Genomic DNA, 27,511 nt, shown 5'->3' with positions numbered 1-27,511 from the left:
ATGGGGGTTCTGAGGGGCCACATTGGGTGCTGGGGGGGCTCGGGGGGTCCTGAGCCGTCCCAGCCTTCAGCCACCGCCCCGCAGCCCTCCCAGGTGGGCCCCAGGAGAAGACCCCCCCCCAGCCCCGGCACACACGTGGGCGGGCGTGTTGTGCGCATCACCCGTGTGCCCCCCCGCCCGCCCCCCCCCCCCCCAGCCCGATGGCGGCCGAGGTGGACAACATGGAGCAGCAGAACAACAACGCCGGGGGACCCCCTGGGAGAGCCCGGACCCCCGCGCCTGGGGACGACCCCGCGGCCCACCGCCAAGATCTTCGAGTGCTCCCGCATCAAAGCCTTGGCCGGTAGGGTCGGGACCCCCCCCCACCCCGAGGTCCCACCACCCATGGGGTCTCCCCACCCCATAGGGTCGTGTCCCCCCCCCGCGCGGCGGGCTGAGCCCCTTCCTCGGCCGGGCAGACGAGAGGGACGCGGTGCAGAAGAAGACCTTCACCAAGTGGGTGAATTCCCACCTGGCCCGCGTCTCCTGCCGCATCGGGGACCTCTACCGCCGACCTCCGCGACGGCTACGTCCCTCACCCGCCTGCTGGAGGTGCTCTCCGGGGAGCAGCTGGTGAGGGCCGGGACCCCCCGTCACCACCAGTGTCACCAGCACCAGGCTGGGATGAGCTGGGACCTCTCCGTGACCCCATCACCACCCACGTCCCATCTACCACTGGGTTGGGATGAGCTGGGACCTCCTCATCATCACCACCACCAGCCTGGGATGAGCTGGGACCTCCCATCACCACCACCACCAGCCTGGGATGAGGCTGGGACCTCCCATCATCACCACCACCACCCACGTCCCATCTACCACTGGGTTGGGATGAGCTGGGACCTCCCCATCATCACCACCACCACCACTACCACTGGGTTGGGATGAGCTGGGACCTCCCCATCACCACCAGCACCAGGCTGGGATGAGCTGGGACCTCCCATCACCACCATCACCACCCACGTCCCATCTACCACTGGGTTGGGATGAACTGGGGACCTCCCCATCATCACCACCACCACCACCACTGGGTTGGGATGAGCTGGGGACCTCCCCATTACCACCACCACCACCCATGTCCCGTCTACCACTGGGTTGGGATGAGCTGGGACCTCCTCATCATCACCACCACCACCACCACTGGGTTGGGATGAGCTGGGACCTCCCCATCACCCCCAGCACCAGGCTGGCATGAGCTGGGACCTCCCATCACCACCACCACCCCCCACATCCCTTCCACAACCGGACCAGGATCACCTGGGACCTCCCCACCACCACCACCACCCCACGCGTAGGGTGCTGCAGGTCCCACCCGCCTCCAGGTCGCGATGAGCTGGGTGGGAGGACCTTCTCCGAGGTGGGGGTGAGGCTGGGAGCCGGGCTGCCCAGCCTGTCTCGGCCAGCCAAACTACGCGCGAAGGGGGTGAGGTAGGGGGTGAGGGGGTGCGCGTGTCTCCTGGCAGCCCAAACCGACGCGGGGCCGGATGCGGATCCACTCCCTGGAGAACGTGGACAAGGCGCTGCAGTTCCTCAAGGAGCAACGGGTGCACCTGGAGAACGTCGGCTCCCACGACATCGTGGACGGCAACCACCCGCCTCACCCTTGGCCTCATCTGGACCATCATCCTCCGCTTCCAGGTAGCGGGACGGGCTGTCCCCGCCCCGGGGACGGGGTCCCCACCCCGGGGACCCCGCCGTGCGCCAGTGCCCCTTGGCTTTCCCCAGATCCAGGTGATCAAAATCAAGACCGAAGACAACCGGGAGACGCGCTCGGCCAAGGACGCTCTGCTGCTCTGGTGCCAGATGAAGACGGCGGGGTGAGCGGCGACCCCACCTCGCGCCGTCCCGGTGCCGGGGTGGACCCCCCCAAAGACGGGGGACGGACCCAGCACCCGCGTGACCCCCAACTTTGCTCCGCAGCTACCCCGAGGTGAACATCCAGAACTTCACCACCAGCTGGAGGGATGGGTAGGCCTTCAACGCTCTGATCCACAGACACAGGTCCGCCGTGGGGCAGACGGGGGGCAACCCGGCCGCCTGGGTCCCCTCCGTGGGGCAGACGGGGGGCAACCCGGCCTCCTGGGTCCCCTCCGTGGGGCGGGGGGCTCCAAGCGGCCGTGTCCCGCTTGCAGGCCAGACCTCATTGACTTCCACAAGTTGACCAAGTCCAACGCGACCTACAACCTTCAACAAGCCTTCAACACGGCCGAGCAGCATCTGGGGCTCAGCAAGCTGCTGGACCCTGAGGGTAGGGGTGGGGCAGGGGCTGGGGGTTGTCCACCTGTCCATCCGTCCACGTGGGGGTGGGGTGTCTCCCACCCACCCGGCAAATTTCTCCTGGCTTCGTTTTCCACCTCAAAGGATTTTTTGGGGGGGTTCAAGGGTGAGGGGAGTGGCCTGGGGTTGGGGGTGGGCTTTGCTGGACCAGGGCTGGTGGCCAGGGGGGGCTTCGGAGACTGACGCTTCACCGCCCGCCAGACGTCAACATGGAGGACCCCGACGAGAAGTCCATCATCACCTACGTGGTGTCCTTCTACCCACTACTTCTCCAAGATGAAGGCGCTGGCCGTGGAGGGGAAGCGCATCGGGAAGGTGGGTTTCGGTCCACGCCCTGTGGCTCCATGGGGTGGCCCATCCTTGCTCCATGAGATGCTCCATACTTTTCTCCATGAAATGTCCCATCCCTGCCTCCATGAGATGTCCCATCCTTTGATCCATGGGATGACCCACCCTTGCTCCATGTGATGTCCCATCCCTGGCTCCATGAGATGTCCCACCCTTGCTCCATGAGATGTCCCATCCTTTGCTCCATGGGATGACCCACCCTTGCTCCATGTGATGTCCCATCCCTGGCTCCATGAGATGTCCCACCTTTGCTCCATGGGACGTCCCACCCTTGCTCCATGGACGTCCCACCCTTGCTCCATGGGACGTCCCCACCCTTGCTCCATGGGATGTCCCATTCTTGCTCCATGAGATGTCCCATCCCTGGCTCCACGAGGTGTCCCATCCTTGCTCCATGAGATGTCCCCATCCTTTGCTCCATGTGATGTCCCATCTGTGGTCCATGAGATGTCCCATCCCTTGCTGCACTGGGCACCAGCAAGGACAGGGCCGTGCTGGTCTCTGGAGGGGCTGGGGCAAGGGGGTTGCACCTCAAGCCACGCGTGGTTGCTCAGGGGGGCTTCTGTGGGCCGCAGCCCAGGCCACCCACCCGTCTCCCGCCAGGTCCTGGATCAGGCCATGGAGATCGAGGCCATCATCGAGCGGTACGAGGCGCTGGCGGCCGAGCTGCTGGCCTGGATCCAGCACACCATCACCATCATCAGCAACCAGAAGTTCGCCAACTCCCTGACCGGGGTGCAGCAGCAGCTCCAAGCCTTCACCGCCTTCTGCACCCTGGAGAAGCCCGTCAAGTGAGCACCCCCTGGGGTTTGGGGGGGACAATGGCGGAGGGGGACCGTGGCCGTATCCTGACCCGGCGCTGCCACCCCGCAGGTTCCAGGAGAAGGGGAACCTGGAGGTCCTGCTCTTCACCATCCAGAGCAAGCTACGGCCAACAACCGCAAGCTCTACGTCCCCAGTGAGGGCAAGAGCATCTCCGACATCAACAAGGTGCTGGTGGGACGGGGTGACCTCTCCATCCCGGGGGACCCCGAGAAGGGCTGGGGACCCCCTCGTCGAGCCCGCCGTGTCCCACCCCGCAGGCTTGGACCTGCCTGGAGAAGGCAGAGCACGAGCGGGAGGTGTTGCTGAGGAACGAGCTGTATTCGGCAGGAGAAGCTGGAGCTGCTGGCCCAACGTTTCGACCACAAGGCTGTCATGAGGGAGACGTGGCTGAACGAGAACCAACGCCTGGTCTCACAGGTGGGATGGGTGGCGGGGGGCTTGGGCGGGGACCCCCACCCCAGGGCAGGACACCTGGGTCCTCTCCCTGGCTGGGGTGGGGGTGAGGAACCCAACACTCAGGTGATGGGACCTCCCAACGCTTGGGTGGTGGGACCTCTAACGCTTGGGTGGTGGGACCCTCCTGGACCTCCCAACACTTGGGTGGTGGGACCTCCTGGACCTCCCAACACTTGGTGGTGGGACCTCCCGATACTTGGGTGGTGGGACCTCCTGGACCCCCCCAACACTTGGGTGGTGGGACCTCCTGGACCTCCCAACACTTGGGTGGTGGGACCTCCTGGACCTCCCAACACTTGGGTGGTGGGACCTCCTGGCTTGCGTCATTGGGCTCCCTCGTTGGCTGGGGAGGGGTCCACCCCGCCTGATGGCATCCCCCCCCTGCCCCAGGACAACTTTGGCTATGACCTGCCAGCGGTGGAGGCCGCCATGAAGAAGCACGAGGCCATCGAGGCCGACATCTCCTCCTACCAAGAGCGCATCCAGGTGGTGGTGGAGCTGGCCCTGGAGATGGAGTCCGAGGGCTACTACGACACCAAGCGCATCAGCGCCCAGAAGGACAACATCCTGCGGCAGCAGCGGGGCTCTTGACCGAGCTGGTCCGCGCCCGCCGCGCCCGCCTCGAGCAGAACCTGGCCCTGCAGAAGATCTTCCAGGAGATGGTCTACATGATTGACTGGCATGGAGGAGATGCAGGTAGAGCCGGGGACGTGGCCGGTAGCCGGCATCGCCGTGGAGGTCGCGGTGGGTGGCTCTGGACCCTGAGGTCTCATTCGCCTTCTCCAGGTTCTGCTGGTCTCCAAGGATTTGGGGAAGCATCTTCTGGAGGTCGAGGACCTGCTGCAGAAGCACGGGCTGCTGGAGGCTGACATCTCCGCCCAGACCGAGCGGGTGCAGGCGCTCAACGCTGCCGCGCTCAAGTTCTCGGAGCTGGGGGTAACGTGGGGACGGGCACCACGAGGACCGGGAGATGCTCGGCCTTGGATGGGGTCAACCAAGGTCTTCAGGGTGCCGTAGACCATCTCCCCTAGGATCTGGTTCTCTTGGTCCAGGCTACCAACCCTGCGACCCCCAGATCATCTGGCAACCGTGTCAACCACGTCCAGACGTGCCTGGAGGAGCTGGGGGAGCTGGCGGGCAAGAGGCGCAAGGAGCTGGAGGACTCCCGCCAGCTTTGGGCCTTCTTCCAGGAGATGGAGGAGGCCGAGGCGTGGATCCGCGAGAAGGAGAAGATCCTGGCCGCCAGACGTGCGGCCGGGACCTGAGCAGCGTCTTGACGTTGACCAACAAGCACAAGAGCATGTTGGGCGAGCTGGGCAGCCGACGGGCGCTGCTCCACCAGACCATGAAGAGGGGCGAGCAGATCTTGGCCAAGAAACGTTTCGGGGCCCGGTGGGATCCAGGAGAAGATGCGGGAGGTTCGCCTCCGCTGGAAGAAGCTGGAGGAGGTGACGGGATTGCACCAGCAACGCTTGCAGGAGGCCCTCAACTTCTTCCAGTTCAGCGCCGAGACGGACGACCTGGTGGCCTGGTTGCAGGACACCTACCGCATCGTCTCCAGCGATGACTTCGGCCACGACGATTACTCCACCCAAGCTCTCCTGCGGAAAGCACCGGGCCGTGGTGGAAGAGGTGGAGAAGCACCCGGGCGGCCGTCTTGGCCCTCCGGAAGCAGTTGGCTCTTCTGGCACCCGAGCACCGGCAGGGGGTTGACGTGCAGATCCGGGTGGTGGAGGTGGAGCAGCTCTACGGGGAGGTGGCCGAGGTGGCCGTGCTGCGGCAGCAGTGGTTGCAGGACGCCTTGGCCGTCTACCGCATGTTCAGCGAGGTGCACGCCTGCGAGGTCTGGGTGGACGAGAAGGAGCAGTGGTTGGAGAAGGATGGAGGTGCCGGAGGAGCTGGATGAGGTTGAGGTGGTCCAGCATAGGTGGTGGGGTGGGGTTGGGAGTGGGGCCGGACGCCGGGGTTCCTCGGCCCAGCGGGGACCTCGCCGCTCGCGTCTCCTCGCCAGGTTGAGAGCCTGGACCAGGAGATGAACAGGCATCATGGGACGGATCTTGGACGTCAATCAAGTGGTGCAGCAGTTGGTGGATGGGGGCCACCCCAGCTCGGAGGAGGTCCGCTCCTGCCAGGACCACCTCAACAGCAGGTATGGCTGTGGGGAGGGGGCCGAGCTCTGGGGCCGAGTCCGTCCCGGGGGTCCTCAATGCCCAAGATGGGCCCCACCCAGTTTGGGGGCTCCTTGGTGAGGGGCACCATCCATGGGGCTGGTTGTAGACTCCAGCCTGGGGTTCTCCCAGCATGGGTGGGACGTCCCATGGGGTCCAGCTCTCCAGTACAACGCACCAAGCCCATCCTGGGGGTCAGGAACGCCCAGGCTGGACCTCATCCTGCTTGGGGGGGTCCCCCAGTGAGGAGAACCATCTGGGGCTGCTGGCAGACCCCAACCCTGTGGTTCTGCCAGTGTGGTGGGATGTCCCGATGGGGTCCAGCTCTCCAGTGCAATGATCCGAGCTCATCCCAAGAGTTTGGTGATGCCCAAGGTGGATCCCATCCTGGTGGCGGTGCCGGTGCAGGGCTCCATCCTGGTCTGGTCCCACCTTCCGTCCCCATCCCCAGGTGGAACCGGGTGGTGGAGCTGGTGGAGCGCAAGAAGGGCCAACTGAGCTCCGTCCTGAAGATCCAGAACTACCTGCTGGAGTGCAGCGAGATGAAGGAGCAGGTGCGGGAGAAGAGAAAAGCCATCGAGGCCACGCAATCGGGCGGCGGCGACCTGGGCGGCGTGTTGGCCCTGCAACGCCGCCTCTCCACCATGGAGGCGGCTCTGGTGGTCTTGGAACCTCGGTTGGTGGAGCTTCAACAGGAGGGCGAAGCCTTGGCTGCGTCCCACCCCGGGAGAGCCCTGGAGATCCTCCTGCCCTTCGAGCAGATCAGCGAGGAGTGGGAGGCCCTGAAGAGGGCGCTGCAAGGTTGCGAGGACTCGTTGACCGTCGCCGGTCGCTTGCAACAGTTCATCCAAGACCTGGACAACTTCTTGGGTTGGTTGGTGAAGACCCAAGCGGCCGTCGCCTCCGAGGAGGTGCCCGATAGCTTGACCGAAGCGGAGAGGTTGTTGAACCACCACGCGGCCCTCAAGGAGGAGATCAACGGCTACGAGGAGGACTACGCCAAGATCCAGGCGGCCAGCGACCTGCTGGCCTTGGAGGAGACGGAGGTCCCCTACCTCTCGTTGCAGCAGTGGTTGCAGAAGTTGGACGCGGGGTGGGGCAAGCTGCTGCGGAGCTGGGAGACGCGGCGGGAGGTGCTGGTGCAGGCTCACGTCTTCCACCTCTTCCTGCGGGACGTCCAGCAGTGCGAGGCCACCCTCTCCAACCAGGTAGAGATGGGCTTGGTTGACCTTCACGGTTGAGTTGGGATCAAGCGATGGAGACCCCCACCACCAGCAGCTCCTCCGTCCCTTCTCCAGGAGTCCACCCTGGTCCACGCCGAGCTCCCGGACACGGTGGAAGGGGTGACCAACGCCATCAAGAAGCACAAGGACTTCACCACCACCATGGAGCTCAACCTGCAGAAGATCCAGCTGGCCCTACAAGCCGGCGAGAGCCTCCAACGTCAAGGCAACCTCTACGGCGACCGCGTGGCCGAGGCGATGGAGGGTCTCCGTGCCAAGTAGGTGCCGGGACGGCAACGCCTTGACCCCCCCCCCTCCAGCACCCAGGACCTCCCCCGGCACCCAGGAGGGCGATGGTGGAGCTGGATCTGCTGGCGGATCCTCACCCTCGTGCCTCAGTTTCCCCCTCGGCTTAATTTGCTTCGCGGGAGGGGTGGGTTGATGAGGCCGTTAATTGGGGTCACCGGGTGGGCGGCGCTGAGCGGGGACCCCCCCACCCCGGCACCCGCAGGAGCCACCGCAACTGCCAGTTGGCCGAGGAGCAGAGGCAGCGGCTGGAGGACCACCTGGAGCTGCAGCGGTTCCTCCGGGACTGCCGCGAGGTAGGACCCGGCCCCCCCCTCCCCGCGCCCCCCGGCCCCCCAGATTGTCCATGGTGGGTGGGTGGGGGTCCGCGTTCGGGTGCTGGCGTGGGAGAAGGACCTCTGGGTTGGAGCTGGTGGTGTCACCCCATCTTGGTGTCACCCCATGCTGGTGTCACCCTGTGTTGGTGTCACCCCGTGTTGGTGTCACCCCGTGTTGGCATGACCCCGTGTTGGTGTTGCCCCATGCTGGTGTCACCCCATGTTTATGTCACCCTGTGGTGGTGGCATCACCCCGTGTTGGTGTCACCCCGTGTTGGTGTCACCCCATGGTGGTGTCACCCCATGTTTATGTCACCCTGTGGTGGTGGCATCACCCCGTGTTGGTGTCACCCCGTGTTGGTGTCACCCCATGGTGGTGTCACCCCATGTTTATGTCACCCTGTGGTGGTGGCGTCACCCCGTGTTGGTGTCCCCCCATGTTGGTGTCCCCCCATGGTGGTGTCACTCCACGGTGGCATCACCCCGTGTTGGTGTCACCCCGTGCTGGTGTCACCCCATGGTGGCATCACCCCATGTTGGTGTCCCCCCATGGTGGTGTCCCCCCATGTTGGCATCACCCCCGTGTTGGTGTCCCCCCATGTTGGTGTCCCCCCATGTTGGTGTCCCCCCATGTTGGCATCACCCCGTGTTGGTGTCCCCCCATGTTGGTGTCACTCCATGTTGGTGTCCCCCCATGTTGGCATCACCCCATGTTGGTGCCCCCCCATGTTGGCATCACCCCGTGTTGGTGTCACCCCATGCTGGTGTCCCCCCATGTTGGCATCACCCCATGTTGGCATCACCCCGTGTTGGTGTCACCCCGTGTTGGTGTCCCCCCATGTTGGTGTCCCCCCATGTTGGCATCACCCCGTGTTGGCATCACCCCATGTTGGTGTCCCCCCATGTTGGTGTCCCCCCATGTTGGTGTCCCCCCATGTTGGCATCACCCCGTGTTGGTGTCCCCCCATGTTGGTGTCACTCCATGTTGGTGTCCCCCCATGTTGGCATCACCCCATGTTGGTGCCCCCCCCATGTTGGCATCACCCCGTGTTGGTGTCACCCCATGCTGGTGTCCCCCCATGTTGGCATCACCCCATGTTGGCATCACCCCCGTGTTGGTGTCACCCCGTGTTGGTGTCCCCCCATGTTGGTGTCCCCCCATGTTGGCATCACCCCGTGTTGGCATCACCCCATGTTGGTGTCACCCCATGTTGGCATCACCCCGTGTTGGTGTCACCCCATGTTTATGTCACCCTATGGTGGTGGTGTCCCCCCATGTTGGTGTCCCCCCACGTTGGTGTCCCCCCGTGCTGGCGTCACCCAATGCCGGTGCCGCCGCCGTCGCCGCGACCCGCCCGGCGTCACCCATAACTCTGGGGGCGGGGGTGTCCCCAAGCCCCCCGGGGGGCCCCTCCCCCCCCGCGGCTGTCCCCCAGCATCTCAGGGGGCTTCTCCGGGGGGGTCCCCGCGTCCCCGGCCCACGCGCGGTGACGCCGGGCGGGAGCGCGGCCGGGATCCTCCGGGATTTTCCGGCCTCCGCCGCCGCGCCCGGCGTCCGCTGCGAGGGCTCTGCGGCAGCGCGCCGAAGGCCGCCGGCCTCCTCCTCCTCCTCTTCCTCCTCAGCCTCCTCAGCCTCATCCTCGCCCTCCTCATCCTCACCTTCCTCGGCCTCCTCCTCCCCTGCATCCTCATCCTCCTCCTCCTCCTCCTCCTCCTCGTCCTTCTCCTCATCCTCCTCGTCCTCCTCGTCCTTCTCATCTTCATCCTCCTCATCTTCATCCTCCTCCTCCTGCTCCTCATCCTCATCTTCATCCTTCTCATCCTCATCCTCCTCCTCGCCCTCCTCATCCTCCTCGTCCTTCCCCTCCTCCTCCTCCTCCTTCTCTTCCTCCTCCTCCTCGCCCTCTTCATCCTCCTCATCCTTCTCATCTTCATCCTCCTCCTCCTCCTCCTCCTCCTCCTTGCCCTCCTCATCCTCCTCATCTTCATCTTCACCCTCCTCCTCCTCCTCCTCGCCCTCCTCGCCCTCCTCCTCCTCCTCGTTCTTCCCCTCCTCCTCCTCCTCCTCTTCCTCCTCCTCCTCCTCCTCCTCCTCCTCCTCCTGGCCCTCTTCATCCTCCTCATCCTCCCCATCTTCATCCTCCCCATCTTCATCCTCCTCCTCCTCCTCCTCCCCCCCCCCGCCAGCCCCACAGCGGCCCCGCAGCCCTCAGCAAACCCCCCCCCCCCCTCCCCGCGACGGGTTTTTTTTTGGGGGTTCCCCTCGGCAATGGGGGGGTCCCCAACCCTCTCCCCCCCCCCGTAGCTGGACGCCTGGCTCCGGGAGAAGGCGCTGATGGCGGGGGACCCCTCCCGGGACCCCCCCCCGCCCCCCCGCCCCCCCAAACCCTGGCTGAAGCCCCGGGCGCTGGCGGCCGAGCTGGCGCAGAGCAGAGAGTGGCTGGAGAAGATCGAGAAGGTGCCGGGGGGGGGGGCAAAAATTAATTAAAATTAAAATATTAATTGGGGGGGGGGGTCGCGGGGGGGGGGGGGGGGGCTGAGATTTAACTGAGATTTAACTGCTGCGGTGCCGGGGGGGGGGGGTGAGGGGGGAGGGGGAGGTGTTTGGTGATGGGGGGGGTGATGGGGGGGGGGGGCGGTTGCTGCTGGTGTCCCCCCCCCCCCCCCCCGCAAACCCCCCCTTCTCTCCCCCCCCCCCGCGGCTTTGGTTGCGTCCCTGCGCGGTGCGCGTGTCCCCCCCCCCCCCCGGTGCATTGCCCCCCCCCGTGCACCCCCTTTTCCTTGCACCCCCCCCCCCCAAGCTGCACCTTCCCCGGCTGCGCCCCCCCCCACTTTCTCTGCACCCCCCCCTTCGCTGCGCCCCCCACTTTTGCTGCGCCCCCCCCGGCATCCGTCCCCATTGCACCCCCCCTTTCGCTGTGCCCCCCCACAGCTGCACCCCCCCTTCTCCCTGCACCCCCCTTTCCCTGCACCCCCCTTTTCCCTACATCCCCCCCAGCTGCACCCCCCCAGCTGCACCCCCTTTTCCCCTGCACCCCCCCAGCTGCACCCCCTTTTCCCCTGCACCCCCCTTTCCCTGCACCCCCTGACTCTGCGCCCCCTCTTCCCTGCACCCCCCCAGCTGCACCCCCTCACTCTGCGCCCCCCCAGCTGCACCCCCTTTCCCTACACCCCCCCCAGCTGCACCCCCCTTTTCCTTGCACCCCTTTTTCCCTGCACCCCCTCACTCTGCGCCCCCTGTTCCCTGCACCCCCTTTCTGTGCACCCCCCAGCTGGACCCCCCTTTCCCTGCACCCCCCCCTTCCTTCGATCACCCCCTTTTTCCCTGCACCCCCTCACTCTGCACCCCCCTTTCCCTGCCCCCCCCAAGCCCCCTCCCTCCCCCAGGGGGCGCTCTCTACGACGCTTGGAGATCCACCCCCCCCATGGCCAACGGCCTCTTCCACCCAACACCCCCATTCCCGGGGGGGACACGACCCCCCACGACTCCCCTTGACCCCCCGTTGACCCCCGTTGACCCCCATTGACCCCCGTTGACCCCCCATGACCCCCATGACCCCCGTTGACCCCCCCCATGCCCCTGCTGACCCCCACCCCAGGAAGGCGAAGAACTTCTCCTCGCCAAACCCGAACTAACGGGCGCCGTTCGGCGGCAACTGGAAGAGCTGCGCCAATGTTGGGTGGAGTTGGAGACCACCAGCCAAGCCCGGAGCCGGCGATTGGCCGAAGCCGCCGCCGCCGAGCGCCTGGCGCGGAGCTACGCCGACATGGAGGCGCGGGTGGGGCGGCTGGAGGAGCAGCTGGAGACCGTGGGGGCGGGAGCCGACCTCCTCAGCGTCAGCAGGCAGCTCAAGAGGCTGCAGGTGGGTCTGGGGGGGCTTCGGGTCTGGGGGGGGCTTCGGGCATTGGGAGACATTGGGTGTTGGGGGACAGCAGGTCTTGGGGGACATCGGGTTATGGAAGGACATCAGGCTATGGAAGGCCATTGGGTCTTGGGGGACATCAGGTCTTGGGGGACATCAGGTTATGGAGGGACATCAGGTTATGGAGGGACATCAGGTCTTGGGGGACATCAAGTTCTGGAGGGACATTGGGTCTGGGGGGACACCGGGTCTTGGGGGGACACCAGGTCTTGGGGCACATCAGGTTATGGAGGGACATTAGGCTATGGAGGGACATTGGGTCTGGGGGGACATTGGGTCTTGGGGGACATCAGGTTATGGAGGGACATCAGGAGTTGGGGCGTATGAGGTATTGGGGACAGCAGGTCTTGGGCAACACCAGGTTCTGGAGGGACATTGGGTCTTGGGGGACACCAGGTCTTGGGGGAACACCAGGTTCTGGAGGGACATCAGGAGTTGGGGCAAATGAGGTTATGGGGGACACCAGGTCTTGGGGGGCACCAGGTCTTGGGGGGACACCGGGTGTTGGGGGGCACCGGTTGACCCCAGCGTTGGGCACTGGTTGCCCCAAGGGCTGATGACCAGTTGCAATGGGGGCTCGGCCCCAGTTCCACCAGTGCTTGGCCCCAGTCTGCCCAGTGCTCAGCCCCAGTTCCCCCAGTGCTCAGCCCCGGTCCCCCCAGTGCTCGGCCCCAGTCCCCCCAGTTCTCGGCCCCAGTTCCCCCAGTTCTTGGCCCCAGTTCCCCCAGTGCTCAGCCCCAGTCTGCCCAGTGCTCAGCCCCAGTCCCCCCAGTGCTCAGCCCCAGTCCCCCCAGTGCTCAGCCCCAGTCCCCCCAGAGCTCAGCCCCAGTTCCCCCAGTTCTCAGCCCCAGTCCCCCCAGTGCTCGGCCCCAGTCCCCCCAGTGCTCGGCCCCAGTCCCCCCAGTCCTCAGCCCCAGTCCCCCCAGTGCTCAGCCCCAGTTCCCCCAGTGCTCGGCCCCAGTCTGCCCAGTCCTCAGCCCCAGTCTGCCCAGTGCTCAGCCCCAGTTCCCCAGTGCTCAGCCCCAGTTCCCCAGTGCTCAGCCCCGGTTTCCCCAGTGCTCGGCCCCAGTCCCCCCAGTGCTCAGCCCCAGTCCCCCCAGTTCTCAGCCCCGGTCCCCCCCGTGCTCAGCCCCAGTTCCCCCAGTGCTCAGCCCCAGTCCCCCCAGTGCTCAGCCCCAGTTCCCCCAGTGCTCAGCCCCAGTCCCCCCAGTGCTCAGCCCCAGTTCCCCCAGTGCTCAGCCCCAGTCCCCCCAGTGCTCGGCCCCAGTCCCCCCAGTCCTCAGCTCCAGTCTCCCCAGTCCTCAGCCCCAGTCTGCCCAGTCCTCAGCCCCAGTCCCCCAGTTCTCAGCCCCAGTCCCCCCAGTGCTCAGCCCCAGTCCGCCCAGTGCTCAGCCCCAGTCTGCCCAGTTCTCAGCCCCAGTCCCCCCAGTGCCTCATTCGCAGTCTGCCCAGTTCTCAGCCCCAGTCCCCCCAGTGCTCAGCCCCAGTCTCCCCAGTCCTCAGCCCCAGTCTGCCCAGTCCTCAGCCCCAGTCCCCCAGTTCTCAGCCCCGGTCCCCCCAGTGCTCGGCCCCAGTCTGCCCAGTGCTCAGCCCCAGTTCCCCCAGTCCTCAGCCCCAGTCTGCCCAGTGCTCAGCCCCAGTTCCCCCAGTTCTCAGCCCCAGTCCCCCCAGTGCTCAGCCCAGTCCCCCCAGTGCTCAGCCCCAGTCCCCCCAGTGCTCAGCCCCAGTTCCCCAGTGCTCAGCCCCAGTCCCCCCAGTGCTCAGCCCCAGTCTGCCCAGTGCTCAGCCCCAGTCCCCCCAGTCCTCAGCCCCAGTCCCCCCAGTGCTCAGCCCCAGTTCCCCCAGTGCTCAGCCCCAGTCCCCCCAGTGCTCGGCCCCAGTCCCCCCAGTCCTCAGCCCCAGTCCCCCCAGTCCTCAGCTCCAGTCTCCCCAGTCCTCAGCCCCAGTCTGCCCAGTCCTCAGCCCCAGTCCCCCAGTTCTCAGCCCCAGTCCCCCCAGTGCTCAGACCCAGTCTGCCCAGTGCTCAGCCCCGGTCCCCCCAGTGCTCAGCCCCAGTCCCCCCAGTTCTCAGCCCCAGTCCCCCCAGTTCTCAGCCCCAGTGTGCCCAGTTCTCAGCCCCAGTCCCCCCAGTGCTCAGCCCCAGTCCCCCCAGTGCTCGGCCCCAGTCCCCCCAGTCCTCAGCCCCAGTCTCCCCAGTCCTCAGCCCCAGTCTGCCCAGTCCTCAGCCCCAGTCCCCCAGTTCTCAGCCCCAGTCCCCCCAGTGCTCGGCCCCAGTCTGCCCAGTGCTCAGCCCCAGTCCCCCCAGTTCTCAGCCCCAGTCCCCCCAGTCCTCAGCCCCAGTTCCCCAGTGCTCAGCCCCAGTCTTCCCAGTCCTCAGCCCCAGTCCCCCCAGTGCTCAGCCCCAGTCCCCCCAGTCCTCAGCCCCAGTCCCCCAGTTCTCAGCCCCAGTCCCCCCAGTGCTCAGACCCAGTCTGCCCAGTGCTCAGCCCCGGTCCCCCCAGTCCTCAGCCCCAGTTCCCCCAGTGCTCAGCCCCAGTCCCCCCAGTGCTCGGCCCCAGTCCCCCCAGTCCTCAGCCCCAGTCTCCCCAGTCCTCAGCCCCAGTCCCCCAGTTCTCAGCCCCAGTCCCCCCAGTGCTCAGACCCAGTCTGCCCAGTGCTCAGCCCCGGTCCCCCCAGTGCTCAGCCCCAGTCCCCCCAGTGCTCAGCCCCAGTCCCCCCAGTGTCTCATTCGCAGTCTCCCCAGTGCTCAGCCCCAGTTCCCCCAGTTCTCAGCCCCGGTCCCCCCAGTGCTCAGCCCCAGTCCCCCCAGTGCTCAGCCCCAGTCCCCCCAGTCCTCAGCCCCAGTCTGCCCAGTGCTCAGCCCCAGTCTGCCCAGTGCTCAGCCCCAGTCCCCCCAGTGCTCAGCCCCAGTCCCCCCAGTGCTCAGCCCCAGTCCCACCAGTGCTGAGCCCCAGTCTGCCCAGTGCTCAGCCCCAGTCTGCCCAGTGCTAAGCCCCAGTCCCCCCAGTGCTCAGCCCCAGTCTGCCCAGTGCTCAGCCCCAGTCTGCCCAGTGCTCAGCGCCAGTTCCCCCAGTGTTCAGCCCCAGTCTGCCCAGTGCTCAGCCCCAGTCCCCCCAGTGCTCAGCCCCAGTCCCCCCAGTGCTCGGCCCCAGTCCCCCCAGTGCTCAGCCCCAGTCCCCCCAGTGCTCAGCCCCAGTGCCCCCAGTTCTCAGCCCCAGTCCCCCCAGTGCTGAGCCCCAGTCCCCCCAGTGCTCAGCCCCAGTGCCCCCAGTGCTCGGCCCCAGTCCCCCCAGTGCTCAGCCCCAGTCCCCCCAGTGCTCAGCCCCAGTCCCCCCAGTCCTCAGCCCCAGTCTGCCCAGTGCTCAGCCCCAGTCTGCCCAGTGCTCAGCCCCAGTCCCCCCAGTGCTCAGCCCCAGTCCCCCCAGTGCTCAGCCCCAGTCCCACCAGTGCTGAGCCCCAGTCTGCCCAGTGCTCAGCCCCAGTCTGCCCAGTGCTCAGCCCCAGTCCCCCCAGTGCTCAGCCCCAGTCCCCCCAGTGCTCAGACCCAGTCCCCCCAGTGTCTCATTCGCAGTCTCCCCAGTGCTCAGCCCCAGTTCCCCCAGTGCTCAGCCCCAGTCCCCCCAGTCCTCAGCCCCAGTCCCCCCAGTGCTCAGCCCCAGTTCCCCCAGTGCTCAGCCCCAGTCCCCCCAGTGCTCGGCCCCAGTCCCCCCAGTGCTCGGCCCCAGTCCCCCCAGTCCTCAGCCCCAGTCTCCCCAGTCCTCAGCCCCAGTCTGCCCAGTCCTCAGCCCCAGTCCCCCAGTTCTCAGCCCCAGTCCGCCCAGTGCTCAGCCCCAGTCCGCCCAGTGCTCAGCCCCAGTCTGCCCAGTTCTCAGCCCCAGTCCCCCCAGTGCTCAGCCCCAGTCTGCCCAGTGCTCAGCCCCGGTCCCCCCAGTGCTCAGCCCCAGTCCCCCCAGTGCTCAGACCCAGTCCCCCCAGTGTCTCATTCGCAGTCTCCCCAGTGCTCAGCCCCAGTTCCCCCAGTGCTCAGCCCCAGTCCCCCCAGTCCTCAGCCCCAGTCCCCCCAGTGCTCAGCCCCAGTTCCCCCAGTGCTCAGCCCCAGTCCCCCCAGTGCTCGGCCCCAGTCCCCCCAGTGCTCGGCCCCAGTCCCCCCAGTCCTCAGCCCCAGTCTCCCCAGTCCTCAGCCCCAGTCTGCCCAGTCCTCAGCCCCAGTCCCCCAGTTCTCAGCCCCAGTCCGCCCAGTGCTCAGCCCCAGTCCGCCCAGTGCTCAGCCCCAGTCTGCCCAGTTCTCAGCCCCAGTCCCCCCAGTGCTCAGCCCCAGTCTGCCCAGTGCTCAGCCCCGGTCCCCCCAGTGCTCAGCCCCAGTCCCCCCAGTGCTCAGACCCAGTCCCCCCAGTGTCTCATTCGCAGTCTCCCCAGTGCTCAGCCCCAGTTCCCCCAGTGCTCAGCCCCAGTCCCCCCAGTCCTCAGCCCCAGTCCCCCCAGTGCTCAGCCCCAGTTCACCCAGTGCTCAGCCCCAGTCCCCCCAGTGCTCGGCCCCAGTCCCCCCAGTGCTCAGCCCCAGTCCCCCCAGTCCTCAGCCCCAGTCCCCCCAGTGCTCAGACCCAGTCCCCCCAGTGTCTCATTCGCAGTCTCCCCAGTGCTCAGCCCCAGTCCCCCCAGTGCTCAGCCCCAGTGCCCCCAGTGCTCGGCCCCAGTCCCCCCAGTGCTCAGCCCCAGTCCCCCCAGTGCTCGGCCCCAGTCCCCCCAGTGCTCGGCCCCAGTCCCCCCAGTGCTCAGCCCAGCCCCAGCGCCCGCTGCCGGTGCCCCGCAGACGATGGAGTCGCAGGTGCAGGAGTGGTGCCAGGAGGTGGGCGAGCTGCGGGCGCAGGCGGCGGCGCTGCCGGGGGAGGCTGCGGGCAGGCGGGCGGCGGGCGAGCGGCAGAGTGCGGTGGGCACCCGCATCGTCCGCCTCCTCGAGCCCCTCCGGGAGCGGCGGCGGATCCTGCTGGCCTCCAAGGAGCTGCACCAGGTCAGCCACGAGCTGGAGGACGAGCTGGTGAGTCCGGGGGGATTGGGATTGGGATGGGGATGGGGTTGGGATGGGGTTGGGATTGGGATGGAGATGGGATTGGGGTTTGATTGGGATTGGGATGGGATGGGATGGGATGGGGATGGGATGGGGATTGGGATGGGGTTAGGGTTGGCATTGGGATTGGGATTGGGATTGGGATGGGATGGGATGGGGATGGGGTTCGGATTGGGTTGGGTTTGGGATGGGATGGGGATGGGATGGGGATGGGATGGGAATGGGGATGGGGTTGGGATTGGGTTGGGATTGGGATGGGGATGGGATGGGATGGGATGGGGATTGGGATGGGGTTAGGGTTGGCGTTGGGATTGGGATTGGGGTGGGAATGGGGATGGAATGGGATTGGGATTGGGATTGGCATGGGGTTGGGATGGGATTGGGGTTGGATTGGGATTGGGATGGAGATGGGATGGAGATGGAGATGGAATTGGGGTTGGGATGGGGTGGGATGGGGATGGGATTGGGGTGGGATTGGATTGGGATGGGGATTGGGGTTGGGATTGGGGTGGGGATGGGGATGGGATGGGATGGGGATGGGGATGGGGTGGGATGGAGACGGGATTGCGGTTGGGGTGGGATGGGATTGGGGATGGGATTGGGGTGGGGATGGGGATGGGGTGGGGATGGGGATGGGATTGCGGTTGGGGTGGGATGGGTTTGGGATTGGGATTGGGATTGGGATTGGGGTTGGGATGGGGATGGGATGGGATTAGGATGGGGATGGGATGGATTGGGAAGGGGTTGGAATGGGGATGGAGGTGGGATAGCGATGGGATGGGGATGAGATGGGATTGGGGTTGGGATTGGGGTGGGGATGGGGATTGAGATGGTGACGGGATGGCGATGGGGACAGGGAATGGATGGGGATGGGATGGCGGTGGGATGGGATGGGATGGGACTGGGATGGGACTGGGATGGGACTGGGAGGGAGCCAGGGGCCGGCCGCAGGCCAGCGTCGACGCTGAGGTCCACCCCCCCGCCCCCCCCCAGCTGTGGGTCCAGGACCGCCTGCCCTTGGCCACGCTGAAGGACCACGGCACCAACCTGCAGACGGTCCAGCAGTTCATCAAGAAGAACCAGGTCAGCCCCGGCGGCGGGGGAGGCGGGGGGCACCCCCCACCCCCACCCCTCTCCCCACACCCCACCTCCTGCCCCCACACCCCACCACCTCCTCTGCAGAACCTCCGCCGGGAGATCCAGGTCCACCGTCCCCGCGTGGACGAGGTGCTGGAACGCGCGGCGGCCGTTGCCTCCATCAAGAGCCCTGAGGCCGAAGGGCTCCGGCGTCTTCTCGAGCGCCTGGAGGCCACGTGGGGGGAGCTGCAGGAGCAGGCGGAGCGCCGGCAGCAGAGCCTGGATGCCACCTACCAGCTGGAGCAATACTACTTCGACGTGGCCGAGGTGGAGTCGTGGCTGGGCGAGCAAGAGCTGCTGTTGATGGGCGAGGAGAAGGGGAAGGTGCTGACGGGGCGGCTTGAGAGGGGGGAGGTCTTCAACTCCTCCCCCCCTCAACGCGCGTCCCACCCCACCCCACCCCAAGGATGAGCAGAGCACCCTACAGCTCCTCAAGAAGCACCTCCTGACGGAGCAAACGGTGGAGAACTACGAGGAGACCATCGCCCAGCTCTCCCGCCAATGCCGCGCCCTACTGGAGCTTGGCCATCCTCAAAGGTTGGGGGCAACCCTTCCATCGCCCATCCCCCCACCTTTCCCAGTCCGAAAGCCGGGGTCTTCGGCGTTCACCGGGCGCTGTGTCCCTTGCCCAGCGAACAGGTCAGCAGGCGGCAGTCGCAGGTTGACCGGCTGTACGTGTCTCTGAAGGACCTGGTGGAGGAACGCAAGGCCAAGCTGGAGCAGCAGTATTGGCTCTACCAGCTCAACCGCGAGGTGGACGAGCTGGAGCACTGGATCGCCGAGAAGGAGGTGGTGGCCGGCTCGCCGGAGCTGGGACAGGACTTCGAGCACGTCACGGTCAGTTGGGGGAACGCGGCGAAGGGGGGTTCTTGGCGTTGGCCATGGCCTGGAGGTCTTGGAGTTGTCTCCATCCTGTGCCGGGGGTCATGGAGTTGTCCCCATCCTGTGCTGGAGGTCCTGGAGTTGTCCCCATTCTCTGCTGGGGGTCATGGAGTTGTCCCCAACCTGAGCTGGGGGTCCTGGGGAAGTTCCTGCCCAGGCCTGGGGTCTTGGCGTTGTCCGTGCCCAGTACCAGAGGTCCTGGAGTTGTCCCCAACCTGCCCTGGAGGTCTTAGAGTTGTCCCCAGAGTGAGCTGGGGGTCCTGAGGAAGTCACCGCCCCATGTTTGGGGTCTTGGCATTGTCCGTGCCCGGTGCCAGAGGTCCTGGAGTTGTCCCCATCCTGTGCTGGGGGTCCTGGTGGTCTCTGCCCTGTGCCAGAGGGTCTTGGTGTGGTCCCTGCCCCATGCCAGGGGTCCTGGACACCATCCCTATCCCATGTTGGGGGTCCTATGCCCATCTCTGCCTCATACTGGTGGTCTTGGGCACCATCAATGCTCCATGCTGGTGGTCCTGGGCACCACCAATGCCCTGTGCCAGGGCTCCTGGCACCATGCTGGTCCTGGGCACCATCAATGCTCCATGCTGGTGGTCTTGGGCACCACCAATGCTCCATGCTGGTGGTCTTGGGCACCACCAATGCCCTGTGCCAGGGCTCCTGGCACCATGCTGGTCCTGGGCACCACCAATGCTCCATGCTGGTGGTCTTGGGCACCACCAATGCTCCATGCTGGTGGTCTTGGGCACCATCAACGCTCCATGCTGGTGGTCTTGGGCACCACCAATGCTCCATGCTGGTGGTCTTGGGCACCATCAACGCTCCATGCTGGTGGTCTTGGGCACCACCAATGCTCCATGCTGGTGGTCCTGGGCACCACCAACGCCCCATGCTGGTGATCCCGCCCCCATCCCCGCCCGGCGCAGCCCTCACGGCGCCGCCCACCCCTCACCCCCGCCCATCCCTGCCCATCCCAGCTCCTCCAGGAGAAGTTCCTGGAGTTCGCCAGCGAGACGGGCAGCGTCGGGCAGGAGCGGATCGCCGCGCTCAACCAGATGGTGGACGAACTGATCGACTACGGGCACGCCGACGCCGCCACCATCGCCGAGTGGAAGGACGGGGTGAACGAAGCTTGGGCCGACCTTCTGGAGCTGATGGAGACCCGGGCGCAGATGTTGGCGGCTTCCCACGAGCTCCACAAGTTCTTCAACGACTGCAAAGAGGTTTTGGGGCAAATCGAGGAGAAAAGGCAACGCCTGCCGGAGCTGGCGGCCCGGGAGGGCAGGACGTCGGCCGGCGCCTTGCAACGGGCGTTGGGTGCCTTCGAGCACGACGTGGAGGTGTTGGTCACCCAAGTCCGGCAGCTCCAAGAGGGCGCGGCGCAGCTGAGGACCCTCTACGCCGGGGACAACGCCGAGGCCATCGCCGGGAGGGAGCAGGAGGTGCTGCGGGCGTGGAAGGAGCTGCTGGCGGCGTGCGAGGAGTGCCGGCTCCACGTCGCCAGCGTCGCCGAGAAGATCCGCTTCGTCGGCGCCGTGAGGGACCTTCTCGCCTGGATGGACGGCGTCCTCTGCCAGATCGGCGCCGGGGAGAAGCCCAGGTAGCAGGAGCCGTGGGCTGCGCCGAGGTCCTGTGTCCTCTGGTGGCCCCAAAAGCCGTGTCCTGGCCCGTCCGCGGTGCCAAGGACACCAGCACCTACGTCCTGGCCCATCTGGAGGACCCAGAGGCAGGGCCACCACGAGGCCCCATGCCCAGTCCCATCCGTGGCACCAAGGACCCACGTCCTGGGCCACCACGAGGCCCCATGACCAGTCCCATCCGTGGCACCAAGGACCCACGTCCTGGGCCACCACAAGGCCCCGTGCTCAGTCCCATCCGTGGCACCAAGGACCCACGTCCTGGCCCATCCATGGAGCCAAAGAAGTGTCCCCTGGCCCGTCTGGAGGACCCCTGAGTTTTCACATCCGTGGTACCAAGAACCCGTGTCCTGTCCCACCCAAACACCCTTGTCCTGTCCTACCTGGAGCACCCATGTCCTGCCCCATCACAAGAACCCATGTCCTGTTCCACCCCGAACACCCATGTCTTGTCCTACCTGGAGAACCCATGTCCCGTCCCATCCCAAGGACCTGTGTCCTGTCCCATCCATGGCACCAAGGACCCATCTCCTGTCCCATCCTGAGGACCCACATCCTGGCCCATCCATGGAGTCAAGGACCCATCTCCTGGCCCACCCCAAGGACCCATGTCCTTTCCCATCCATGAAGCCAAGGAACCGTGTTCTGTCCCACCTGGAGGAACAGTGTCCTGGTCCATCCCAGCCCAAGAACCCGTGTTCTGTCCCATCCATGGCACCAAGGAAGTCTTCACCCATCCCAGGGTCCCATGTCCTCTCCCATCCATGAAACCAAGGAAGTCCTCGCCCATCTGGAGGACCCATCTGTCCCATCCCAAGGACCCATGTCCTTTCCCACCCATGAAGCCAAGGACCCCTCTCCTGTCCCATCCTGGTGGGAAGCACCGGTCCTCTCAGCCCCCGTCCCCACTCGTAGGGACGTCTCCTCGGTGGAGCTGCTGATGAACGACCACCAAGGTCTCAAGAGTGAGATCGAAGCCCGCGCCAAGAGCATCGCCGCCTGCCTGGAGCTGGGCAAGACCCTCATCCTCAGCAAGAGCCCGGCGGCCGACGAGGTGCCACCGAGGGTGGACAATCGCAGGGTGGGGGTGCGCACCCACAACACTTGGGGTGTCCCAACCCATCTTCTCCACCCCCGCAGATCAAAACCCACGTGGATAAGCTGCTGGCGAAGAAGAAGGAGATGACAGAGAAGTGGGACAAGCACTGGGAATGGCTGCAGCAGAGTGAGGACCCATCTCCTGTCCCATCCCAAGGACCCATGTCCTCTCGCACCCATGAAGCCAAGGAGCCATCTCCCATCCCCATCCCAAGGACCTATGTCCTCTCCCACCCGTGAAGCCAAGGACCCATCTCCCATCCCCATCCCAAGGAACCCATGTCGTCCCCCACCCAAGAAACCAAGGAAGTCCTCGCCCATCTGGAGGACCCATCTCCTGTCCCATTCCAAGGACCCATGTCCTCTCTCACCCATGAAACCAAGGACCTTTCTCCCATCACATTCCCATCCCAAGGACTCATGTCCTCTCCCATCCATGGAACCAAGGAAGTCCTCGCCCATCTGGAGGACCCATCTCCTGTCCTACCCATGGTGGGGGGTTCGTTCAGGGAGGGGGTCAGGCCCTCCACCGCCACGGGGACGGGATGCTCTCGGGGAGGTGCCACCACGAGCGCGTCCCCCTCCCCGTCCGTCTGTCCGGCAGTGCTGGAGGTGCACCAGTTCGCCCAGGAGGCGGTGGTGGCCGACGCTTGGCTGACGGCCCAGGAGCCCCTGCTGAAGAGCCAGGAGCTGGGCAGCAGCGTGGACGAGGTGGAGCAGCTCATCCGGCGACACGAGGCCTTCCGGAAGGCGGCCGCGGCGTGGGAGGAGAGGTTCAGCTCCCTCCGACGGCTCACCACGGTACGGGGGCCTTGGGGGGGCTGACGTCACCCCCCGTCCTGTCCCCCTCCCAGGGCCACTGCAGCCGCTGGCTCAGCGTCCCCATCCCTGTACCCGGTCTCCATCCCATCCCCATCTCCATCCCCGTCTCCATCCTTACCTCCATCATCTCCACCTCCATCTCCGTCCCATCCCATCCGCATCTCCATCCTCATCTCCATCCCATCTCCATCTCCAACCCATCTCCTTCTCCACCCCCATCTCCATCTCCGTCCCATCTCCATCCCCACCTCCATCTCCACCCCCATCCTGTCTCATCTCTATGGCCATCCTCATCTCCATCCCATCTCCACTTCCATCCCATCTCTATCTCTATCTCTATCTCTATCTCCATCTCCATCTCCATCTCCATCTCCATCCCATCCCGTCCCATCCCATCCTCATCTCCATCCCATCCTCATCTCCATCCCGTCCCCATCTCCATCCCATCTCCATCCCATCTCATCCCCATCTCCATCCCATCTCCATGTCCATGTCCACGTCCATCTCCATCTCCATCTCCATCCCATCTCCATCCCATCTCCATCTCCATCCCATCCTCATCCTCATCTCCATACATTCACCATCCTCACCCCCATCCTCATCTCCATCTCCATCTCCATCTCCATCCCATCCCATCCCATCCCATCCCATCCCATCCCATCCCATCCCATCCCATCCCATCCTCATCCCCATCCCATCTCATCCCCATCTCCATCTCCGTCTCCATCTCCATCTCCATCTCCATCCCGTCTCCATCTCCATCTCCATCCCACCCCACCCCACCCCATCCCACCTCCACCTCCACCCCATTCCCCGCAGATCGAGAAGCTGAAAGCGGAGCAGAACAAGCAGCCGCCGACGCCACTCCTGAGCCGCAAATTTTTGGGGGAACCCCCGGGGGGGTCAGCGCCGTCGCCCGGGGGGTCCGAACGCCCCGAAAGCCGCCGGCTGGAACCCCGCGTCGCCTACGTGCGCCACGAGCTCCGTCCCGAGCGCCTACAGCCCAAGCTTGACCGCGTCCAAGGACCTCCTGGCGATGGGGGTCCCGGGGGGGAGCCGGCCCCCCCCACCGCCGCCGCCGCCGAGACCCCGGAGCCCCCCAAAACCGAGGAGGCCGGGGAGGGGAGGCCGGGGCTGCTGGAACGGCGCCGGGAACGCCGGGAACGCCGGTTGGAGCGGCAGGAGTCCAGCGAGCCGGAGCCGCCGCGGCACGACGGGAAGGGCGGCGGGTGAGCGCGGGGGACGGGGACGCCGGCGTCACCGGCGGGTGGCCGGGACCGAGTGACACCCCCTCCTTGCCCCCCCCAACCTGCCCCCAAATCTCCACCGACAGCAAAGCCACCCTGGCCGACATCGTGGAGCAGCTGCAGGAGAAGGAGGCCAGTGGCCCCGTGCCGGCGCCGGTGAGTCGTTGGCGTCCCCTCGGTGTCCCCTCGGTGTCCCCTGGGTGTTGGCATCTCCTTGGCATCACCTCGGCATCCTCTTGGTGGCCCCTTAATGTCCCCTCGGCATCATCTTTATGTCCCCTCAGCTTCTCCTTGGTGTCCCCTCAGCTTCTCCTTGGTGTCCCCTCAGCATCTCCTTGGTGTCCCCTTGGCCTCTCCTTGGTGTCCCCTCGGCATCTCCTTGGTGTCCCCTTGGCCTCTCCTTGGTGTCCCCTCGGCCTCTCCTTGGTGTCCCCTCGGCATCTCCTTGGTGTCCCTTTGGCTTCTCCTTGGTGTCCCCTCAGCATCTCCTTGGTGTCCCCTCGGCATCTCCTTGGTGTCCCTTTGGCCTCTCCTTGGTGTCCCCTTGACCTCTCCTTGGTGTCCCCTTGGCCTCTCCCTGGTGGCCCCTCAGTATCACCTTTGTGTCCCCTTGATGTCTCCTTGGTATCTCCTTGGTACCATACTGGTGTCCCCTCGGTGTCCCCTTGATGTCCCCTTGATGTCCCCTTGATGTCTCCTTGGTGTCCCCTTGGTGTCTCCTTGGCATCCCCTCAGCATCACGCTGGTGTCCCTCCAGTGTCCCGTTGTTGTCCCCTTGGTATCTCCTTGGTACCATACTGGTGTCCCCTCGGTGTCCCCTCGGTGTCCCCTTGATGTCCCCTTGATGTCTCCTTGGTGTCCCCTTGAAGTCTCCTTGGCGTCAACTTGGCATCACGCTGGTGTCCCCTCGATGTCCCCTTGATGTCCCCACCCCGGGGGCCCTCCAGGAGCCACCTCCCGATGCCCGTTGTCCCCCCCAGCCCCGGGAGCGGGACTCCCCCGCCCGCCTGCCCACCGGCCCGGAGGCGCTGCCGGAGAGGACGCCGCGACCCGACCGTCCCCGCGCCCGCGACCGCCCCAAACCCCGCCGGCGCCCGCGACCCAAAGACCCCACCCAGGGCCCGGGGGAGACGCGGAGGTCACGGTCGGCCCCGGCGCAGGGCAGCGCCCCCCCGCCTCCGCCGCCCCCCACCCACACGGTGCAGCACGAGGGCTTCCTCCTCCGCAAGCACGAGCTGGACGGACCCAACAAGAAGGCGTCCAACAGGTGGGTGGGGTGGGGTCTGCGAGGGAAGGGGGTGCACCAGGGCTTGGGGGGTCCATCGATGGAGAGCGGTCACCAGGGCTTGGAGGGCCAACCAGTTGACATCATGCACCAAGATTTGGAGGTCCATCAATGGAGGGGATTCACCAGGGTTTTGGGGGGTCTATCAATGGTGAGGGGTCACCATGGTTTGGAGGTCCATCAATGGAGAGGGGTCACCAGGGTTTTGGGGGGTCTATCATTGGAGAGGGGTCACCAGGGCTTGAGGATCCATTGATGGAGAGGGCTCACCATGGCTTGGAGGGCCAACCAGTTGACATCACGCACCAAGGTTTGGGGGTCCATCAACGGAGAAGGTTCAGCAAGGTTTGGAGGTCCATCGATGGAGAGGGGTCACCAAGCTTTTGGGGGGGTCTATCAATGGTGAGGGCGCACCAGAGCTTGGAGGTCCATCAGTGGTGAAGATTTACCATGGCTTGGTGGGTCGACCAGTTGACATCATGCACCAAGGTTTGGGGATCCATCAACGGAGAAGGTTCAGCAAGGTTTGAAGGTCCATCGATGGAGAGGGGTCACCATGGTTTTGGGGGGTCTGTCATTGGAGAGGAGTCACCAGGGTTTGGAGGTCCATCAATGCAGTGGGTGCCCCAGGGCTTGGGTGCTCCACACAACACGAAGCCACCAGCAGCGTTGGGTCACCCGCTGGCGTCACCACCCACCCCGTGTCCCCCCCACCCTTGAGCAGATCCTGGGTGAACCTCTACTGCGTCCTGAGCAAGGGTGACCTGGGCTTCTACAAGGACGCCAAGGGCCAAGCGGCCGGCAGCACCCATGGTGGTGAACCCCTCCTCAACCTCCACAACTCCACCAGCGAGGTGGCCAGCGACTACAAGAAGAAGAAGAACGTCTTCAAGCTCAAGTACATTGGGGTGCTCACGAGGGGGGGGTCCCCCCAAATTCTTGGCGATGGGGGCGGGGGGCGTTGAGTAGGACCTTCTCTTGTAGGACCAGCGATGGGAGCGAGTTCCTCCTGCAAGCCAAGGATGAGGTAGGAGCCTGCGGGGTTTGGGGGGTGGTGGAGGGTCTGATGATGGTTTGGGGGGGACCTCAGGATGGTTTTGAGGTGTCTTGATGGTTTGGGGGGTGTCCTCGTGATGGTTTGGGGATGTCCTGCTGGTTTTTGAATGACCTCAGGGTGGTTGTGGTGATCCTGCTGATGGTTTTGAGGTCTCCTGATGGTTTTGGGGTGTCCTGATGGGCTTGAGGTCTCCTTATGCTTTTGGGATGTCCTCATGATGGTTTTGGGGTGTCCTGATGGTCTTGAGGTCTCCTTATGCTTTTGGGATGTCCTCATGATGGTTTTGGGGTGTCCTGATGGGCTTGGGGGTCACCTGGTGGATTTGGGGTGACCTCATCATTGTTTTGAGGTGACCTCATGAAGGTTTTGGGGTTCCTGTTGTGGTTTTGAGGTCTCCTGCTGGTTTTGAGGTGACCTCATGACGGTTTTTTGGGGCCTCCTGCTGGTTTTGGGTTTTCCTGCTGGTTTTGAGGTGACCTCATGATGGTTTTGGGGTTTCCTGATGGTTTTTGGGGTGTCCTCCTGGTGGTTGTGGGGTTCCTGCTGATGGTTATGAGGTCTCCTGCTGGTTTTGAGGTGACCTCATGATGTTTTTTTGGGGTCTCCTGCTGGTTTGGGGTTTTCCTGCTGGTTTTGGGGTGTCCGGCCAGTTTGGGGGTGCCCTGCTGACCGTTTCGGGGTGCGTCCCCCCCCCCCCCCCAGGAGGACATGCGGGGGTGGCTGCGGGCGCTGGCGGCCTGCGCCCAGGAGCACGCCGAGGTGACGCGCTGGAGCCAGGGTCTCCTCACCACCTCCTCCACCGACGAGGGGCTCCCCCGGCGCCCCAGCACCGCCAGACGGAAGTGACCCCCCCCGCCCAGTTTGGGGGGACCCCCCCCTCCCCTCCCAGCACCACCCAGTTTGGGGGGACCCCACCCCACCGTCACCCAGTTTGGGGGGGTCACCACTCGCCACCCATCGGGGTGGGGGGGACCTGGGGTGGACGTGGACTCAACCAGGGGGGCTCTGGGGTGGGGGTGGGGAGGAGGAAAGTGGGGACCCCCCCAGATCCTGGGTGACCCCCCCCCAAAATCCTGGGCCCCTCCCCAAATCCAGGGTGGTCCCCCAAATCTTGGGGTCCCCTCCCCAAATCCAGGGTTCCCCCCCAAATCCAGGGACACCCCCCCCCCAAATCCAGGGTGCCCCTCCCATATCCTGGATTTGGGGAGGCGGGGGGGCGGGGCCAGGGGGTGGGCCAGCCCCCAGCCCCGCCCCCCAAATGCTCCCCCCCCGGGGTCCCCTCCCTCGGCCCCCCCTTTTCCCGTGCACAAGCCATAGAGCCGGGGGGGGGTCCCCATCACCCAGGGGGGGTCCCCAAAGCCCTGGGGGGTCCCCAACATCCCGGGGGGGTCCCTGATCACCCGGGGGG

General features: G+C 65.7%; 2 protein-coding genes across 5 annotated transcripts; both read left to right on the top strand.

Annotated features, from left to right (window-relative positions):
• Window positions 1–5,978, top strand: LOC142365381 (spectrin beta chain, non-erythrocytic 4-like). The gene is given in 27 exon segments (XM_075446122.1): window positions 1–343; window positions 459–547; window positions 549–572; window positions 574–612; window positions 1,500–1,628; window positions 1,630–1,674; window positions 1,762–1,853; window positions 1,957–2,037; window positions 2,169–2,284; window positions 2,515–2,573; window positions 2,575–2,628; window positions 3,265–3,452; window positions 3,535–3,590; window positions 3,593–3,651; window positions 3,744–3,803; window positions 3,805–3,903; window positions 4,333–4,524; window positions 4,527–4,622; window positions 4,624–4,638; window positions 4,729–4,883; window positions 4,960–5,023; window positions 5,025–5,184; window positions 5,187–5,335; window positions 5,337–5,549; window positions 5,551–5,586; window positions 5,588–5,815; window positions 5,817–5,978. Coding segments are annotated over 27 exon segments (3,003 nt in total).
• Window positions 5,785–27,107, top strand: LOC104338445 (spectrin beta chain, non-erythrocytic 4). Of its 4 annotated transcripts, XM_075446132.1 has the most exons (22): window positions 5,785–5,871; window positions 5,955–6,091; window positions 6,562–7,318; window positions 7,409–7,611; window positions 7,845–7,935; window positions 10,262–10,414; window positions 11,556–11,819; window positions 16,690–16,914; window positions 17,938–18,027; window positions 18,127–18,405; window positions 18,488–18,618; window positions 18,714–18,918; window positions 19,935–20,557; window positions 21,510–21,648; window positions 21,735–21,819; window positions 22,297–22,493; window positions 23,334–23,743; window positions 23,848–23,917; window positions 24,742–25,028; window positions 25,771–25,944; window positions 26,031–26,073; window positions 26,806–27,107. In XM_075446132.1, the coding sequence occupies exons 2-22, from the start codon at window positions 5,988–5,990 to the stop codon at window positions 26,947–26,949; spliced, it is 4,674 nt and encodes a 1,557-aa protein (XP_075302247.1). In that variant the 5' UTR covers window positions 5,785–5,871; window positions 5,955–5,987; the 3' UTR covers window positions 26,950–27,107. The 4 variants fall into 4 exon arrangements, with proteins under 4 accessions (XP_075302247.1, XP_075302249.1, XP_075302250.1 ...); XM_075446133.1 differs by lacking the exons at window positions 5,785–5,871; window positions 5,955–6,091; window positions 6,562–7,318; window positions 7,409–7,611; window positions 7,845–7,935 and having other exon boundaries at window positions 10,187–10,414; window positions 26,806–27,103; XM_075446134.1 differs by lacking the exons at window positions 21,510–21,648; window positions 21,735–21,819; window positions 22,297–22,493; ... (4 more) ...; window positions 26,031–26,073; window positions 26,806–27,107 and having other exon boundaries at window positions 19,935–20,561.
• The last annotated feature ends 404 nt before the right edge of the window (window positions 27,108–27,511 follow it).

Source organism: Opisthocomus hoazin, chromosome 39 (genome assembly GCF_030867145.1).
Source record: "Opisthocomus hoazin isolate bOpiHoa1 chromosome 39, bOpiHoa1.hap1, whole genome shotgun sequence".
Lineage (NCBI taxonomy): Eukaryota > Metazoa > Chordata > Aves > Opisthocomiformes > Opisthocomidae > Opisthocomus > Opisthocomus hoazin.
This window is presented reverse-complemented; position numbering and strand designations above follow the sequence as displayed.